Source organism: Bos javanicus, chromosome 3 (genome assembly GCF_032452875.1).
Source record: "Bos javanicus breed banteng chromosome 3, ARS-OSU_banteng_1.0, whole genome shotgun sequence".
In the NCBI taxonomy this organism is placed as follows: Eukaryota; Metazoa; Chordata; class Mammalia; order Artiodactyla; family Bovidae; genus Bos; species Bos javanicus.
Window position 1 is genome coordinate 86,420,133 of NC_083870.1, and position 18,525 is coordinate 86,438,657.

An 18,525-nucleotide genomic window follows, 5' to 3' on the forward strand; every position below is an offset into this window, starting at 1 on the left:
TGAGTCACTTTCACCTCACTTTCACAGTCAATAGGAGGCAATGTTGAGATGCTGCAGAGTGGGAGACTGGAGTCCCTGGCTGGGGCAATGACTCCAGTAGCAGTGACATTTTGCCCATGAACAGTTCTGCCATGGCCTCAGTTTTTGCCCAGGGGCCAGTCATGTCACCACCTCCTCTGTCCCTGTAACTTAAGAGTCTTAATGGCTCCTTCTGTGAGTATTCTCACAGAATAACTCCTTCTGTGAGTTATTCTCTGGGTTGCCTCCCTGTCCTCTGTTTGGCTGTCAGTCCCTCCATTACCCGTGTAAATTATTCCCAGTTTTGAAACTGCTGTTTAATGAATGCTCAGGTGGTTTCTGTTTCCTGGTTAGATTCTGACAAAAACAAAGGTCGTGGTGAAATTCCCTGTTTTCCAGATGGACTGAAACTCTGGGGCAAGGTTTCCCAGTGCTCCATGGCTTGTTTTCCTAAAATCTGTGACAGTCAGTGTGCTGTGAAGTATCCTGGGCTTCAGGGATTGTGAAGTTCAGAAGAAGGTAGTGTTTCTGGGAGCCAGTGTAGGATTACTGAAGCACCACTGCTTTCCAGACAGTCCCAGACAGGTAAGAAACATCTGATGGGAGGAGGAAGTGTCAGAATCCCAATGACACACAGCCAACCCCAGTGATGGGTTAACAGGGTTTATATGGGCAAAAGAGCCCCCCTGATTAGAAGTATGCTCAAGTATTGGAGTCAGAGAAGGGGCATCCATACCATTCCAGGTGCTTTAAATAAACCTGACTTGGCCATGCTGGTACTTCATGCACAAAGATGCTACGATCATTAGCATTGTGTCTCCAGCATTTGTTTAGACAGCCTCTCACATGCGTTCTTGTTCTCTTTCTCCTCATTTGGGCTCCATTTCCCACACTTATTCCTCACTTTGCCCTTGGGAAGGGCAACCTGGCTTGGCTGGCTGCCCTACCTTGACCTTGGTGTCCCTTCCAGGACATCATTCTGGAATTTGTCTCTCAGCTTCTCATACCCCCACCAGAGTGATGAAGGACCCTCCTTCCATACACTCACTTAGGACCTCACCAGGGTCTTCCTTTCATTTCAATTAAAAATAGGAAACCAAATGAAAGATGGGTGTGAGGGTTGATGATGAGGTTGGCAGCAATGGTCAGGTTAGAATAATGGAACGAGAGATGGGGGCAAGCAGTTAGCTAGGGAGCTGTTAAATGTAGTTAGAACCTGGACTCTGAGAGTGGAAGAAGTGAAGATGTATGGGAACTCCAGGAGATTTCTTTAGAGAGAGAGATAATGATAGTAATAATATTTAATAATAAAGACACAGCTTTCAGAGTATCTGATCCCTTCCTTTTGGCCTCAGTTGGATGGTTCTGTAAACATCCTTGCCTATCTGAGACAGTAGCAGTGACAGGTAGGGTTTTTAGGGTGAGGGGGTTTCTCATTCCTATGGAAAGGGTGTTGCAAAAGCAGTTTTATGAGAAGTCTGTTAGTTCCTCCTTTCCACCAAATTGAGTCCTCAAAGAAATTCCTATATAGACATTCTCAGTTCTCTACTGAAAGAGGTACTTTATGGCTATTAAATATTGATCATGGCACTTAAAATCTAGAAAACAGTATCATTAGTTGGTGATTTAGTTAGAGAGTACAACCACCTACACTCCCATGCAAGCCAGGCTCATAAATGCCTTCTTCTCGTCACCTCTAAAGGTAAGCCTGATTGTGTTCACATCCCCAGAGGTGACTCTTTGATGAAAAATAATGAAAACATTTGTCACCACAGGCTGAGACTGAGAAGTTACCTGCTCAGCCTAGATAGCAACTTATTTTTAGCCAGGAATCCAGGAAGACAATGTATCTGGAGTGTGATATTGTGAGCAATATGGGTTTTGCGTGAATGAAGACCTACTTTGAGTACTGGCTTCACTATTTACCAGCTGTGTGACTATTGGTAATTTATTTAACTTCCCTGTGCTTCATTCTATCACAAAAATCAGGATAATAATGCATCCCTTATAGTGCTTTTTAAAGGATTAAATGAGTAATACTACTGGATCTAGCATAGCTGGTATTTAGTGGCTTGTTATTGCTAGTGATGGTGTTTTTAAGTGTATTTCCCGAAGGACAGGCTCTCTCATTCCTGTTCCATAGAGCCCTCTCCTAGAGATAAAATGAAGTTAGATTGTGATGGTTCTTTTTTGGGGGAGCCACACAGCGTGGAATGTGGGATGTCAGTTCCCTGCCAGGGATCGAACCCATGACTCCAACATTGAAAGCTCAGAGTATTAACCACTTGAATGCCAGGAAAGTCCATTCCAATGGTTCTTAGTGACAGCTGCACTTTAGAATTACTTGGCAGAGATTTTCAAATATACCAATGCCAGGCCACATCTCAGAACAATTCAGTCAGAATGTCTGGAGGTAAAATCCAAACAGGTTCTTCTAACATGCAATTGGGAGTGAGAATCACCAGCTTAGAGGAACCATGGATCTGAAGTTGGATGGCATGATGGTTAATTTTGTGTGTCAACTTGACAAGGGCCATGGTGGGGGTGGTCCACATATTTGATTAAATGTTATTTCTATGCATGTCTGTGGGGATATTTCTGGATAAGATTAGCATTTGAATCTAATAGACTAAGAAAGGCAGATTACCATCCCCAATGTGGGTGAGCATCATCCAGTCTTTTCAGGAAGTGAAGAGAACCAAAAGGTGGAGGGAGAATTCTCTCTAATTATATAAGCTGGGACATCGCCTTCTGCTCTTAGGCTGGGATTTTTACCATTGGCTCTTTCTGGTCTTTTTGGCCTTTGAACTTGACTATACCACCGGATTTCCTGGGTCTCCAGTTTACAGACAGCAGATTGTGGGATTTCTTAGCTTCCATAATTTTGTGATCCAATTCTTTATAACAAAGTACAAAGTATATATACACGGCTCCCCTGGTGGCTCAGTGGTAAAGAATCCACCTGCCAGTGCAGGAGACATGGGTTCAATCCCTGGGTTGGGGAGATTCCCCTCGAGCAGGAACTGGCAATCCACTCCAGTACCCTTGTCTGGAAAATCCCATGGACAAAGGAGCATGGCAGGCAGAAGAGTCAATGGGGTCGCAAAAGAGTCAGACACAATTTAGTAACCTAACAACAGTATATATATATATGTGTGTGTGTGTGTGTGTGTGTCTATTCTGTTTCTCTGGAGTACTCTAATACAGACAACAGTCTTACGATCCTTTGTGTTCTACAGATTTGAGAAGACTAGTATTCGTCCTCTCTTATGAGCAATATGAACCTTCATTTTCCTAAAAGAGACAATTTCAGTTTACTATCACCTTATATTCAGATCAACCCACTCCAGTATTCTTGCCTGGAGAATCCCATGGACAGAGGAGCCTGGTGGGCTACAGTCCACAGGGTCGCAAAGAGTTGGACACGACTGAATGACTTCACTTTATATTCAGATCTAGGGTGGAAGGATTTTGCTGAATCTATTTGCATAAATATGATTTTATTAGCAGTATGTTGCAGAGTTATCCAGTGGATAAATGTAAATTAAGTCATGTTTATATTTAGGGACTACTCTTGCTTGGAGAATCCCAGGGACGGAGGAACCTGGTGGGCTGCCATCTATGGGGTCTCACAGAGTTGAGCACGACTGAAGCAACTTAGCAGCAGCAGCAGCAGCATGGATGTTTACATATTGATATATACCTATTTATCCATTATAGTTGTTTCTTTTTTTGATGCAATAATTGCCATATTTGGCCAGTAGAAACACTTCAAGTTGGCTCTATTGTTATTTTAATATGACCCAATAGTCTTTGATAATACTTATCCAGTGTAAGATATTATCATTATTAGTTATTTTTATTGGTACATAGACTATAAATACTTGAAATGAGAGCTGGGATTAAAGCATCATATGAGAAACAATAATTTTTAGAACACTGAATTGAGTACAAACACAAAAGCTTGCAAGGAGAGTAAAATAATAAGGAAAGGTTTAAAAGGGTAACACATTGTTATCTCATTCTACATTTACAATCATAAAGATGTTTTTTTTCTTAACCACTTCCTCACCAACTTAATCACCTTTATAACAAAGTCAACATTGTATATATTTCTGGTAGATTTCATAAGCTGCCAGAAGTTTCCTGGCAATACCTTGTATTAAAAAGAGCAGGTGATACCAAGGCCAAGTATATGTTCCTGATATAAATAGCAGGAAGTCTATGAAGTGTTTGTTTTAAGAAGAGTAGGTTTGAAACATATGCTTGAATATATAGAAGCACAATACATTCTCCAGTGCAGTATAACACCTGTGTAGAACAGCTAAGCCATATGTTTCAGAAATTATACTTTGAAAATTACTATGTAGATGTCAAAAAGGAAAATGCACATTTACAAAAAACTAAACACGTTTGCTATTAACACAACTCAACTGTATGTTTTCTTCAAATCCTTTTTAAATGCAACAAGTTTTTAAAAATCTAAGATATGCCAAAACTTCTTCTAAAACCATTAACATATAATAAGCCAAAAATCTAAGAAGTCTATTGTCAAAAAGATGATACTAAAATTTCTATGCAACATTGAGATATAAATCAACTCAGTTTTAATGCAACTCACAAAATGTAGTTATCAGAAACTCCATGTGTCACAAAATAGCTATTGGCAGATATATTTTCCATTGAAATTTTGTTGGTCTCAGGGAAAGAGCTTTCTACTCTTTTTAGCTGAAGATCTAACACTGTGTTAAGGTTGTTCATGTTGTAGGTATGGTTTAGGGTTAGGGTGTGCACAGGAAAGTAAGGTAAGAGTGAGATGTCTCTCAGGCTGCTGTGTGCGACTGGAGAGTTTCCTACCTGGAATATATCATAGAGCAGAGGAAGACTTAAAGTTGGAATAAATGGAAATACTAAGTTTGATAATATTACCAAAAAAGGCAGCATTGTATCTTCAGCTGTATTTAACACTAGCTGCTACCCTAATGATTTGATCTATGCTGCACTAAGAGCTAAAATTTAACTGAAAGGATAATTTGATTGAATTGAAAGATTTATCATAATGTGCTCCTAAATAAATACACTCTTTGAGCCTATTTTTAATGACTAGTTTGTGCACGCTCAGTCGTTTCAGTCATGTCAGACTCTTTGTGACCCTATGGACTGCAGCCCATCAGGCTCCTCTGTCCACGGGAGTCTCCAGACAAGAGTACAGGAGTGGGTAGCCATGCCCTCCTCCAGGGGATCTTCCTGACCCAGGGATGGGACTCGCACATCCAGCTTTGCAGATGGATTCTTTACTGCTGAGGCACAGGGGAAGCCCCAGTTACTAGTTTGCTAAGTCACTTCAGTCGTGTCCGACTCTGTGCAACCCCAGAGACGGCAGCCCACCCGTCCCTGGGGTTCTCCAGGCAAGAACACTGGAGTGGGTTGCCATTTCCTTCTCCAATGCATGAAAGTGAAAAGTGAAAGGGAAGTCGCTCAGTTGTGTCCGACTCTTAGCGACCCCATGGACTGCAGCCCACCAGGCTCCTCTGTCCATGGGATTTTCCAGGCAGGAGTACTGGAGTGGGGTGCCATTGCCTTTTCCAAGTGACTAGTTTAGACCTTGACAATTAATACTCATTTGTAAGGTAATATTTGATGTAGCAAAGTACTGAGTATAGTACATTGATACAGTAAAGCAATTTGTTTCTATAATTCGGTTTCTATAATTAGGTAAAATAACCAAATTTCATTTAATAGCTATTAATTTGCTGAATAAATCTCTTATTCACAGATAACATGAAAGAAACATTCATACAAATCAAGGTAAAACATTACAAACTCTTGGTCAGTTTGGTTCAAATCACTATAGTGGTTCTATATGAGTACAATAAAATGGTCACTACAAAAATGAGATAAGTCTGGAATATGCCTCACAACTTGTCTCTCTCTCTCTCTCTAGGAGATTCACAATGCACAGAGGGTAAGATTATTCTGGTTCAGTTCAGTTCAGTTCAGTCATTCAGTTGTGTCCGACTCTGCGATCTCACCAACTGCAGCATGCCAGGCTTCCCCGTCCATCACCAACTCCTGGAGCTTGCTCAAACTCATGTCCATCAAGTTGGTGATGCCACCCAACCATCTCATCTTCTGTCATCCCCTTCTCCTCCCGCCTCCAATCTTTCCCAGCATCAGGGTCTTTTCCAGTGTGTCAGTTCTTCACATCAGGTAGCCAAAGTATTAGAGCTTCAGCTTTAGCATCAGTCTGAATTATTCTAAGATATCCTATAATAACAAAACCTGTTTTAACTGTTTCCCAAAGTTGGTTGTTCCTGGGTCATTTTCCCAAGGAAAACCTTTATTCTGGCAAACCCTGTTGGCTCCTTATACAACAGTCCTTCCCTCCTCCCCTTTTCTAACAGAACAATGATTTCATTGGAACAGCAACATGCCCAGTCCCAGTGCATCTTGCATTCTCTATGCCAGTCTTGAGAATCCCTAGTGGCAGACCTGTGATGCAGAACCTGGCCAATGAGACCTAAGGAGAAGTCTCCTGAGAGATTCTTCCTTTATCACAAAGTGTGGCATTGCGAACCAGGCCTATTATCCTATTATCCTTTGGATACTGTTCTGTGAAAAATAAGACACCTCTAAAAGTGACAGCCTCTTACAGTCAGGAAGTTACAAAACCTGAGGTCAAAAGCCTTCTGGCTGAGGTGGGAGGAACAGAAAGATAAAAAGGACTTGAATCTTTGATGAAATTGTTGAATCCAAAAATCAACTTGATGACTGCGCCTGTCTCCATATTTCTTAATAAGAAAATGCAAATTTCATGTAAGCTACTCTCAAACGTGATTTCTGTCACTTGCAGCTCCAACCATCCCAATAGACAAACATTCTCTTGGGCAATGGAATTAAGAGGGTGTCCGGCTGATTTCCTGTGAGATTGAGTGCTCAACACACACTAGTTGGCGAAGGAAGCATGAAGGGTTGTTCAGGGCTGGGACCAAGGGGATTAATTTAACAAGACTGAGTCTGCTGTTCAGATCACAGCAAACTTAGCTTCATGTGAGTCAGTGTGGTGCTAATAGTATGAGGTCTATCTGCTGTGAAGTCCATCAGTAAGGATAAAAAGAGATTATGCTGAGGGAAGAAACAATCTTAAAAATTTAAGTCTCATTCAAGCTGCAAGTCCTGTGGGTTGACTGGGGGTCTCTGCTCTGACTCATCTTCACTCTGGGGCCCAGGAGGAGGGAGAATCCTTGTCTGGACCACTGCTGGTTGTTGTGTAACAGAAAAGAAAGCTCTGGGGATTCTCACTTGACAATCAAAGGCTTGGGCCAGAAATAACACCCATCATTTCTCACAGCTCATTAAACAGAACTGGTTACAAGATTCCACTCAACCATAAAGAGGCCAGGAACGGGAAGCACTCAGAGACCATCTTCACCGGCTATGGCTCACAGCAGCAGGGCTGGCACTGCAACAAAAGTTTCTAGCCAGAAAGAATGCTTGAGTCCCTTGGATTCTCTCTGGGAGGTCTGTCTGGGCAAAAGCCAGGCCTGAGTTGGTGGCTGGAGGGTTTCAGGGAACTGCATTTGGCCTTGGGGGAGAGAGCTCACAAGCACTAGACGAAGTGTCAGGGTTCTATCAAACAGCCCAAAATCCAAGCAGGACTCGGGCCCCAGGAGGGAAACTGGAGGCCTAGATGTTTACCACAAGTTTCTATTTGCTGAGTTCAGGTAGATAAACCTTCCATATGGTTTAATTTGAGAGGAATTTCTGGGGCCAGGTGGGATGGGAGAGAGGATTTGTAAGTCAGAGTAGCAGGAAGGTGAATTTAACCAACTTATGGTTGAAGGAGAGCCAAAGTTCCACCCAGGGAGATAGTTTCAAAAGTCAAATTTGAAGGGATTAGTGAGGCCAGAAATAAGAGAATAAGTAAACAAAGCCCGAGTTCAGGAGGATTACATGTGGAACGCAATGTAATGTGAGGCATGGACTTTGACAAGTAGCTTAGGAATAATGCAGTGAACCATGTGAGAGGACTCAACATTTCTTTCTTTGTGTCCAGCATAAGAAGAATTGCGCAATTTCAAGGGGTCATGCCAGACTGGACAAACATGTTTGTTCCTTAGGGGAGAAGCCTGTGATTTAGTGAGGCTCCCAGTGCCTTGGGCCTAAGGGCAGAAAGACAAATTCCAGACTCACTGGCTGGGGAAGAGCTGCAGCTGGTCTGAACTGGGTGTACACAGCCTGGGTGTACCTTGGGGATGGAGCAGAGCTGAGTCTTCAGGTGAAAGACCTTCAGTACCTGAGCTTAGCAGAGCTGAAAAGGAGGGCTGGCTGTTTCATCACTTACAGATGGCTTTTCAAGACAGACCTACATTACTGGCAGCCTTGGATCTCTCTCAACACCACTCATTGGGCATCTAGAATGAGATTTCCGGGCATTTGAAATCTCTTTCTACGTATATTCCCTTTCTCAGTGACTTGCACCTGGCCCCTTGATGCACTGACAAGAACTATTCCGGCACTCTTGACCTAGTAAGAACCCATTAATCACTGGTTGTTATGGATGGAACATAGAACTTCTATCCACAGAAACTGGATATAAAGTTGTCCAACCTGACTGGAAACAATGCTTCTTGAAACTTTATGATGTAAAATTGGATTGATTGAGGAGAAAAACTGCTATCTGTTGCAATTCTATTTTATATCAGGCACTGGGCCAGGCGGGGCTTCCCAAGTGGCACTTGCCACGTGCCGATGCAGGAGACGTGAGATAGGGGTTCTATCCCTGGATCTGAAAGATCTCCTGGAGGAGGATACAGCAACCCACTCCAGTATTCTTGCCTGGAGAATCCCATGGACAGAGAAACCTGGTGGCCTATAATCCATAGGGTCACAAAGATTCGGACATGACCGAAGCAATTTAACATTCACACACACGCTGGGCCAGGTACTTCAAAACATCATTCCATTTACTTCTCATATTAGTCATGAGGCAGATTTTCTTTTCTTTCACTTTATAAATAAGGACCAGAGACTCACAGGTTAATTAGCTTGCATGAGTTTATACACTGTGTGGATCAGTAAGCAATGAAGCTGTGTTCTGAAGGCAGGACTCCATAGCTCAAGGCGTTATCACTTCACCACTCTGCAGACAATAGAAATAACACAGTACTTTGACCAACCAATGAGCATCACAAGGGGCCTCCTAGATATTATTTATACATCTGCTAAAGAGGGGAACCACAGAGGAGAGAGCAATTAGCTAACTAGTGAATCATCCTCTGTTGCACAAATAAGCTAATTGAATTTACTTAGGAAGAAACAAGGCCCCCCTGTTTCTGCTATCCAGTCTTGGGCCAGTTAATTTACCTCTTGGAGCCCTGGTTTCTGTATCTATAAAATGTGATCTCCGCCTTTGTCAGGGATTCCCTTACCAATCCATTTATAAGGAGTAGCTGAGATTATATATGTTCAATCAATACGGATACTGAAAAGAAATATTCAAATGGAAGACATCATTATTGACTTTGCCCACCAGACATTATAAGTCAAATATTTTCCACTTCATGTGTTAAAATTGTACAGGAGGGAGCCAGGCTAACCCTAGATTTTAACGAGAAAACATTTCTAATCAAGACATCAGACATAACTTAAGCAAACAAAATTAGGTCTTTAGAACAATTTATTCTAATATGTAATTTTAAATGATTTTCTGTATAGAATAGAAATGGATCATAAGATTAATGAGTGAGCTAATCACAAGTTAGGAAACCTGAATTTATTAGCAGTAGTCTTTAAGTTACTTTTGCTTTATAAATTTTATATAATTGCCAAATATTTAGAAGTACAGGCAGAAACATCCTTTTAAAAATGTACTGCTTTTTAAGTTCTTTCTATGAAAACTAGGAAAGGAAAAAAAATAATTTTTTATATGCAAGACTTCCTGCTATTAACCGTCAATAACACTTAAGTGTATTTTTGGAGACATGAAACAGCACAAAGATGCTTCTGTAATTCATTAGAAGGCCCTTCTTAAGTATAATTATATTACACAGCTCTGCTTGGTCATTAGTTTCTTGTTTAGCAACAATGTCCTTCATTTTAAATCCTTTGATGGTAATCATTTGTAACTATGCCCTTGAATTCTGAAAGCGTGTGTACCACAGCCCTGATGAACAATGGGTATTTCTGGACAACGACGTAACTGGTTTCCCATAAGAGATCATACAGAAATGGCCTATAAGAACACTAACAATTTGCAGAAGGCTTCTGAGCTTGGAGTACAGCCCCAAATGTGGTGTGTGCTTATGCATGTACATGTGTGCGCTTGTGCAATAAAAAACTAAAAGCAAGTCGTTAGATACAAGGCATGATTTTCTTAATGGCTTAATAACCATGTCACATTTTAAAGTTTTTGATGCTGCTTAAATTAAGGTGTGTTAACACATATCAAGGAGAAGGCAATGGCACCCCACTCCAGTACTCTTGCCTGGAAAATCCCATGGACGGAGGAAGCTGGTAGGCTGCAGTCCATAGGGTCGCTAAGAGTCGGACACGTCTGAGTGGTTTTACTTTCACTTTTCACTTTCATGCATTGGAGAAGGAAATGGCAACCCACTCCAGTGTTCTTGCCTGGAGAATCCCAGGGATGGTGGAGCCTGCCTGGGCTGCCGTCTATGGGGGTCGCACAGAGTCGGACACGACTGAAGTGACTTAGCAACACATATCATAGATTGACCTGAGAGTGAGACATTTTGGAGATATTTTTAGTTTTACCCGTCTTCTTTGTGCAGAAAAATGTCTCATGTTTGTGTATTTACTTACATATACATATATTGAGCACCCATATGCATTGGGAACTATTTAGGTGCATAGAACCCAGATCTTGGTTTCCACAAGAGCAACCAGGTAAGTGGCAGGGGAACAAATAAGTCAACCTGAATAACCTGATTATCCTCCAGCCTGTGAGAAACAGAGGATCACGTTAATGTTAAGACTTTAATGCTCCAGCTTGTTACCCTCACCTGCTGATCTAGTGCCTCCTCAAAGCTGGGTGTTTCCAGGGATGGCCTACAATACTTTGACCACACCCCTTGAACACACTCTATCCTTCTGCCTGCTAGTGCAACCAGCAACAACACAGACTGCTCTGATATTAAGACCAACTGCCCAGCTGGGATCCCCCTGAGAGGGCATCGTGTTCAGCTGCTGCACTTGGACGCTAGTGGCAGGTCCTGCTGTCTATCCCTGCTCTGCACCACATCAAACGTTCTGCTGTCCCTGTCTTTTCTTCCCTGTTTCCCTCCTCTCCCAGCTTTTGTTCTTCCAGGCTCTTTGGAAAGCCATATTTACATTCTTCACATATGGCAAGTGTTTTTGGTCAAAAGAAAAAAATCTGCACTGTGCTCCTTAGCACAGTGATTTGAGAAACAAGACTGGCTTCAACTTGAAAGAAAAGCTTGTGGTAGGCAACCAAATCAAACAAAAATCCCCAGAACCACTCTGGCCACACTGTAATTCTTATTCGTAAAAGCTAAATACACTTACACTTTACAGGTGTGCATTAAATAAAACCCCCCCCTTACCAGTGCAAGAAGGTGAGTACTGGAGTCATTAAAATTTTTATTATTGAGCCACCAATGGTTAAAGAAAGCTATATAGACATCTACATTTTCCTAAGACACTGGCATTATAGTAAGAACCAGAATTATTTTCTTAGGGATTAGCCATCTGGCCAGATGGCATCAGAGAACACTGTGGGAACAATACTTGCAGAGTGTCTATTACCCACTGAGGTAGGGCCTTTATGTTTTCTTCACTGAATCCTTATGACCAACATTAGGAGGTAAGTAACAGGTAGGTAAGCACTGACAGAGAAAGAGACTGAGGCTTACAGGTTAAGTATCTTGCCCAAGGCTTTTCAGCTCTTCTAACTTAGTTCAGCTCCCTACTCTTAAGATGCCGGAGCATTTCTAGGATTCCCATGTTCCTTGCCTCTTTTGTGTGTTGTCCTTTCTCTATAAAGCAATGGGAACCCTAGGTCAGGTTTGGTTTGAATAGGAGTTGCCTCAAAGAATGACCAGTAGCTCTGCTAGTCACCCACATCAGAAGCACTCTAACCAAAGAGCAGATGGATAGTAGGGACAGATTCCTTTGTAGCTGTTATTACTACACCAAGGAAACACTCGAAGTTTTGCACCCACAGAGATCTGGACTTGTATCCTGTCTCTACTACCACCTGAGGGACTCGGGGCAAGCTGTTTAACTTCTTTGAGCCTTAGCTTTCTTAACTGCAATGTGAAGTTAATGCTACCTACTTCTCCACACTATGGTAAGGATTACAGGAAGGACTTGGCAAACAGTGGCTAATTATTCTCCCTCCTACCTTTGCAGTTCCTGGAGGCACAGCTCCTGCATTCATCACTGCTTTGCCAGAGTGGGGCCAGGCCTGCCCTGGTCTCTAAGTCAGTGTTGATCAGCATTAGGAGCCTAGGCCTGTCAGACTGTGGTCCTGACATCTCGCCTAGATCCTGCTGTACCTGACTTCTCCTCGGTCTTTATCATCCCTAGCTCAGGTTCTGTCTGGGGTCTAGGTGAATGAACTGGTCTTCTTCCTGCTGCCAAAGCCTGCTAGATTGAATGGCCACACTCACTTTACACCCTACTCCATGCCCAAGATCTTGATGTCCTTTAGATGCTATAGAATGCTGTTATAGAGCTGGCCTCTGCAACTGGGTATGATCATCCTACTTATAATTTGTATTGTTATTGTTATTTTTCTGAGCATCTCCTCAGAAGTTAGAAGTGAAACCAGGCCTAGTCTGCAATGCAGGAGACCTGGGTTTGATTCCTGGGTTGGGGAGATTCCCTGGAGAAGGAAATGGCAACCCACTCCAGTATTCTTGCCTGGACAATCCCATGGACAGAGAAGCCTAGCAGGCTACAGTCCATGGGGTCACAATAGTCGGCCACAACTTAGCGACTAAACCACCACTGAGCATCTCCTAGGTGACAGGCCCTGCAAAAAGACAGGTATGGTCCAGACAATGGAGCTAAGTGCCTTACAAGTATGATTTCACTTAATCCTTGTTATGATCTGGTAAAGTAGGTACTATGAACATCTTCATTTAAAAACTGAAACTTGGGAAGACTGAGGGACTTTCTTCAAGTCATGCAGGAAGTTAGAGGTGAAACCAGGCCAAGAATCCCAAGCCAAGGGTCACAGACATTATACCATAATGCTCCATCCAATCTGTCAGTCTCCCACTTTTCTGGCTGTTTGATATGCTCTGTGGCAGCAGATGCCTTCTTTCAATGCGGCGACTCTTACAACGTACTGTGATTAATTTACTCGTTTCTGTTTTTCTTTAGACTGGAAGAGCCCTGAGGGCAGGGACCATGTGTTTTTTTTTTTTTTTTTTTAATCCCTGTACTCCAGTGTGTAGCACAATAAGAATGAGAAATACGAAGAATAATAATACGAAATAAGATACGAAATAAGAATAAGAAATACGAAATCCTATCCTGACACAGAATAAGAAATACGAAATCCTAAAGAGGTTCACTGACCGAGTGGTAGTGGTGACTTTTCTACCTGCTGACTTATGTTGCTGAGGTTGCATACGCTTTCTATCCAAATTCGTCTGAAGGATGACAGCTCTGGAATCAACACTGGCAGTTACTCTTGGGTCCAAAATGGTATGTGTGTGAATGTACATATTGCGTGTGTTTGTATGTATGTATTATGATATCAACTAAAGTAACTGTAGTTGTGTTTTCAAACACTTGTCTGCATCAAAAACTTTAAGCCACCATACTTCTTTTCCACACACTTTGCATGACATAAATACTTTTAAAGAATATAGTCTATTAAAAGAATAGAATGCTGCCCAATTTGGGTTTTAGCTAATGCTTCCTTCTGATTAGATGGAGGCTATGAGTTCCCAGCCAGAATGATGTTGTGTCCTTTTCAGGCTGTCACATCTGGAGGCCCCTGATGTCTATTTATGCATCTGAAGTTAATTTTGATCACCCAGTCAAGACGCTGTCCTATGTCTTCCCTGCGTGGTTAACATTTTTTTTCCCTTCTTTTAACTGATAAACAATCTATGAGGAGACATTTTAAGACCACACAAATCCGGTTACTCATCAAAATTTCCTTCTGGATTCATTGATGATTCCTGCCTGTACCTATCTTTAATATGATGTTTGCAAGATGACTCTTCTGCAGTTAAAAGGAGTGGTGGTGGTGGTTTCATCATTAAACTGTGTCCAACTCTTTGCAATGTCTCAGTCTAAACTGGATCCTATGCAGGGGGGAAAAAATGCCATAGAAGACATTATTGAATTATTGACAAAATCAGAATATGAATGGAAGATTAAATAAAAGCACTATATAAAAATTAAGGCTACTGAAATTTACTCTCAAGTGATTCATAAAAATCTGTGTGTATATGTATTCATATGAGAATGAATATATATGAGTATACACACACTCACACATAGAGGGAACATATAAATGGGAAAGCAGATGGATGGGATAATTATTCAAAGGTAATGGGTGTTCCCTCTATTATTCCTATTCTTGCAACTTTTCTGTAAGTTTGAAATTATTTCCAAATAAATTAACAACAAGTGTTTAGCCATCTCTAGAATAAACATTTGGAGAAGGCAATGGCACCCCACTCCAGTACTCTTGCCTTGAAAATCCCATGGACGGAGGAGCCTGGTGGGCTGCAGTCCATGGGGTCGTGAAGAGTTGGACATGACTGAGCGACTTCACTTTCACTTTTCACTCTCATGCATTGGAGAAGGAAATGGCAACCCACTCCAGTGTTCTTGCCTGGAGAATCCCAGGGACGGGGGATCCTGGTGGGCTGTCTTCTATGGGGTTGCACAGAGTTGGACATGACTGAAGTGACTTAGCAGCAGCAGCAGAATAAACATTGGATGTCCCACATGAAGTGATGTACGTCTTTAGTGACTGGCATCAAATCAATTACCAAGGACCATTTCTCCTGGATGGAATGATCCCCAAGTTCCAGTCCCATAGGAGATCCTATGCTACCTGGTGAAACTTCTGTCTCCATGATGGTGCCCGTGGCAACTACCAAGTAAATAATGGTGGTATTTTGAAATGGAAGACTCTAGTTTTGGTTGCATATGTCTCAGCTTTCTTTATTAAAAGGCAATGCAGAAATGAATGAAATGATACCTAAGGGTCTCGAATGTAAGGTGAAATGACAGAGGTCCCTGATGCAATGATATGAAACCTGGCATCAGCCCCTGCAAGCTCTGCTCAGTCCCCTTTCATGATGGCTGCATACTCCTTCTGGTGTTCAACCAGCTTCAGGAATACTTGATATTTCTTGTCATAATACCTGTAGGAAAAAAATAATCATGTTGAATGATCTCAGCAAAACTGCTGTGCAGCTTCCCCCAAGGTTTAGAAGAACAGGAATGTCTGTTTCGGTTTTGCAGACACTTCCCACTCTTTGGATGCAGACGGCACCCTGAGTCACATGTTTCACACCCACTATCTTTAACCTCCATGGGTGAATCTACATCTCCATGTTAGAGGTAAAGATTTTATATCTGAGAGCTGCTCAAGGAGGCAAATCTAAGAGTATCACTAAAAATGGGCAGAGCTGGAATTCAAACTCAGGGCTGCCTGATTTCAAAGCCTCCACCATAACACAGTGAAAAACCCAGGGCTGACACAGGACTTTTCGCATTCTCAGCTTCAATAAGTATTTCATATATGACTACTCCACCCCTACTCCAGTTTAGTGACTGGTTTAAAGTCATAGCCTGCCCAGAGATGAGACTGAGTGTTTTAATCACCATTTGCAGATTCTGCACCTGTGTTTCCTTTGCAGACTGCTTTATCTGGGAGTAAAATCCTATGAAAACATGACTAACGCCTCTCCTGGAGCTGCACCCTGCCTTCCAGGCATCCCACAGAGGACCCTCCTCTCCTGTACTCTCTGGCTGAGTCTTCAGATGAGACGTGTTAGAACTAGTGTTGCCCATGAGTCAGACAGCAGAGCAGCTGAAGCTACCTTGGCATCACAATCTTCAAAAGGACAATAGTAGCTAAGACCAGTTATACTTGCAGATGGCAGCTTGGCCCTTATTCCTTTTGGCTGGGAGAAAGGGTAAGGGGTTAATGAAACCTGTCTAACATGCCTTGGTAGATTCTGAGGTTCTTTGAAAAGAAGTCTTCATGAAGGAACTTTGGGGCAAGCTTGGGAATTGGGGGTGAGAGAGTGTAAAAGTAACCCTGGATTACACATAGGGACTTCTACCTGTAACACGCAGGGCTAAATGGATCAACAGGAATACAACCCCCCAGTGCCACCCCACCCCCACCCCAGCATTTCCACTTTAAGAATTCTGGTAACTTAAGAGCTGTGATGGGGCCAAACACACGGTTAAGAAGTGGACTTTGAGGCCTGGGTTTGAGTCTCAGCTTGGCCTCATTGCTAGTTGTGTGACCATGGATATTTTACTTAATCTATTCGTTCCTAAATGTCCTATTTGTAAATGGGACAGCTCTCAACCTTAGACAGCTCTCTACCTCAAGAGAGCTGTTATGTGAACTAAATGAGGTAATATTTGAGAAGCTCTTAGAACAGCACCAGGATCATAGCAAGTGATATCAACGCTGGCTATGGCTACTCCTTAAAAATTAATGTTCCAGTCTTATCATCAATCTCACTATATGTAGGTTCTACGAAAACTCGCTCTATGAGCCTCCAAATTTATTAACCACAGAATGATTTGGGGAACAGCAATTTGCTTCTTCTAATGTTACTCTCAGACAGTCTAATGTCAATAATTTTTTTTTCACTATATGAGATGGATTTTCTGACTCTGGGGACACTTCTAGAAGGGAGCTTGGGTCAGTATTCCTTCTCATATACTTCAAGATTTCCAGTTTTAATACTGAAACCTTCGCAGCAACTTCGTACAGTGGGAAAAGCATCGGCTTTTCAGGCAGAGAAGGCTAGGTGATTTGGGGGAACTTCTTTAAATGGCCCAAGTCTCAGTTTCCCCGCTGTTAGAGGGATGATAACAGTACCTAATGTCACAGAGTGACTGAACTGTAAACATGAAAATGAACACCAAGTACTCTCCAGGCTGTCAAACTCTTACACACGTGAGCTAATGTTCTTATATCCTTCTAGTATTCTGAAATGTCAAGAGATGGATAGACTGTTATTCAGGCATAAAAAAGAATGAAATAATTAATGAAATTTGCAACCACATGGATGGACATAGAGATTATCATACTAAGTGAAGTCAGAAAGAGGAAAATACCATATGGTATCACTTATACATGGAATCCAAAAAAAATTATACAAATTAACTATTTACAAAACAGAAATAGACTCACTGATATAGAAAACAAACTTATGGTTACCAAAAGAGAAAGGGAAGGAGGAATAAATTAGGAGCTTGGAATTAAAATACATACACTACTATATATAAAATAAATAAGCAACAAGAACCTACTGTATAGCACAAGGAACTATACTTAATATCTTGTAATAAACTATAATGGAAAAGAATCTAAAGAAGAATATATATATATATATACACATACACACACATATATACATATCTGCATAACTGAATCACTTTGCTATATGCCTGACACATAACACAACACATTATAAATTAACTACACTTCGACAACAACAACAAAAAAAGAGAGATGGATAGACTATATTTTCCCTTTTTTATACATGGCAAGCTGAGGTCCCAAGGCACTTCTTTCCCTGTGCTTTTAATTTTTCAATCTTTTTTATTGTGGTAAAATATACATACCACGACTTCCCTGGTGACTCAGATGGTAAAGTGTCTGCCTGCAATGTGGGAGACCTGGGCTCGATCCCTGTGTTAGCAAGATCCCCTGGAGAAGGAAATGGCAACCCACTCCAGTACTTGTGCCTAGAAAATTCCATAGACCAAGGAGCCTGGTAGGCTACAGTCCATAGGGTCACAAAGAGTCAGACACGACTGAGCAACTTCACTTCACTTCATACATACCACGAAATTGACCGTTTTAGACATTTTAAACTGCACAATTTAGTAGTATTAAGCACATTCATATCACTGTACAGTCATCGCCACCATCTACCCACGGAACAGTTTCCACCTTGCAAAACTAAAACTCTACCCATTAAACAGTAACTTCGCTTTCTCTCCTTCTCCCTAGTCTCTAGCCACCAGCATTCTATTTTCTGTCTCTCTGAATTCAACTATACTAGGTTCCTCATGTAAGTGGCATGCTATGCTAAGTCCCTTCAGTCGTGTTTGACTCTGTGCAACCCTATGGACTATAACCCGCCAGGCTCCTCTATCCATGGGGTTCTCCAGGCAAGAATACTGGAGTGGCTTGCCATTTCCTTCTCCAGGGAGTGGCATGTAAATGGAATCATACGGTATTTGTCATTTTCTGACTGACTCTTTTCACTAACATAATGTCCTCAAGGCCCATCCATG

At 41.8% G+C, this 18,525-nt stretch overlaps 2 protein-coding genes across 10 annotated transcripts in view; both read right to left on the minus strand.

Annotated features, from left to right (window-relative positions):
• The window catches only part of HOOK1 (hook microtubule tethering protein 1), a 115,227-nt gene extending 99,940 nt beyond the window's left edge, over window positions 1–15,287 (minus strand). Inside the window, exon 1 of the mRNA XM_061413052.1 lies at window positions 15,230–15,287. The gene's annotated coding sequence lies outside the window, so the exon portion shown is untranslated. The remainder of the gene's footprint in view (window positions 1–15,229) is intronic.
• Window positions 1–18,525, minus strand: part of FGGY (FGGY carbohydrate kinase domain containing) — a 523,869-nt gene that overhangs the window by 4,285 nt on the left and 501,059 nt on the right. For 8 of the 9 annotated variants that reach the window (XM_061413058.1, XM_061413061.1, XM_061413054.1 and 5 more), the window contains one exon: window positions 15,166–15,395. In XM_061413058.1, coding sequence (XP_061269042.1) covers window positions 15,314–15,395 — 82 coding nt within the window. In that variant the 3' untranslated portion in view covers window positions 15,166–15,313. Of the gene's footprint in view, window positions 1–15,165; window positions 15,396–18,525 lie in introns of those variants that run through there. The other variant, XR_009735607.1, reaches the window with a different exon arrangement.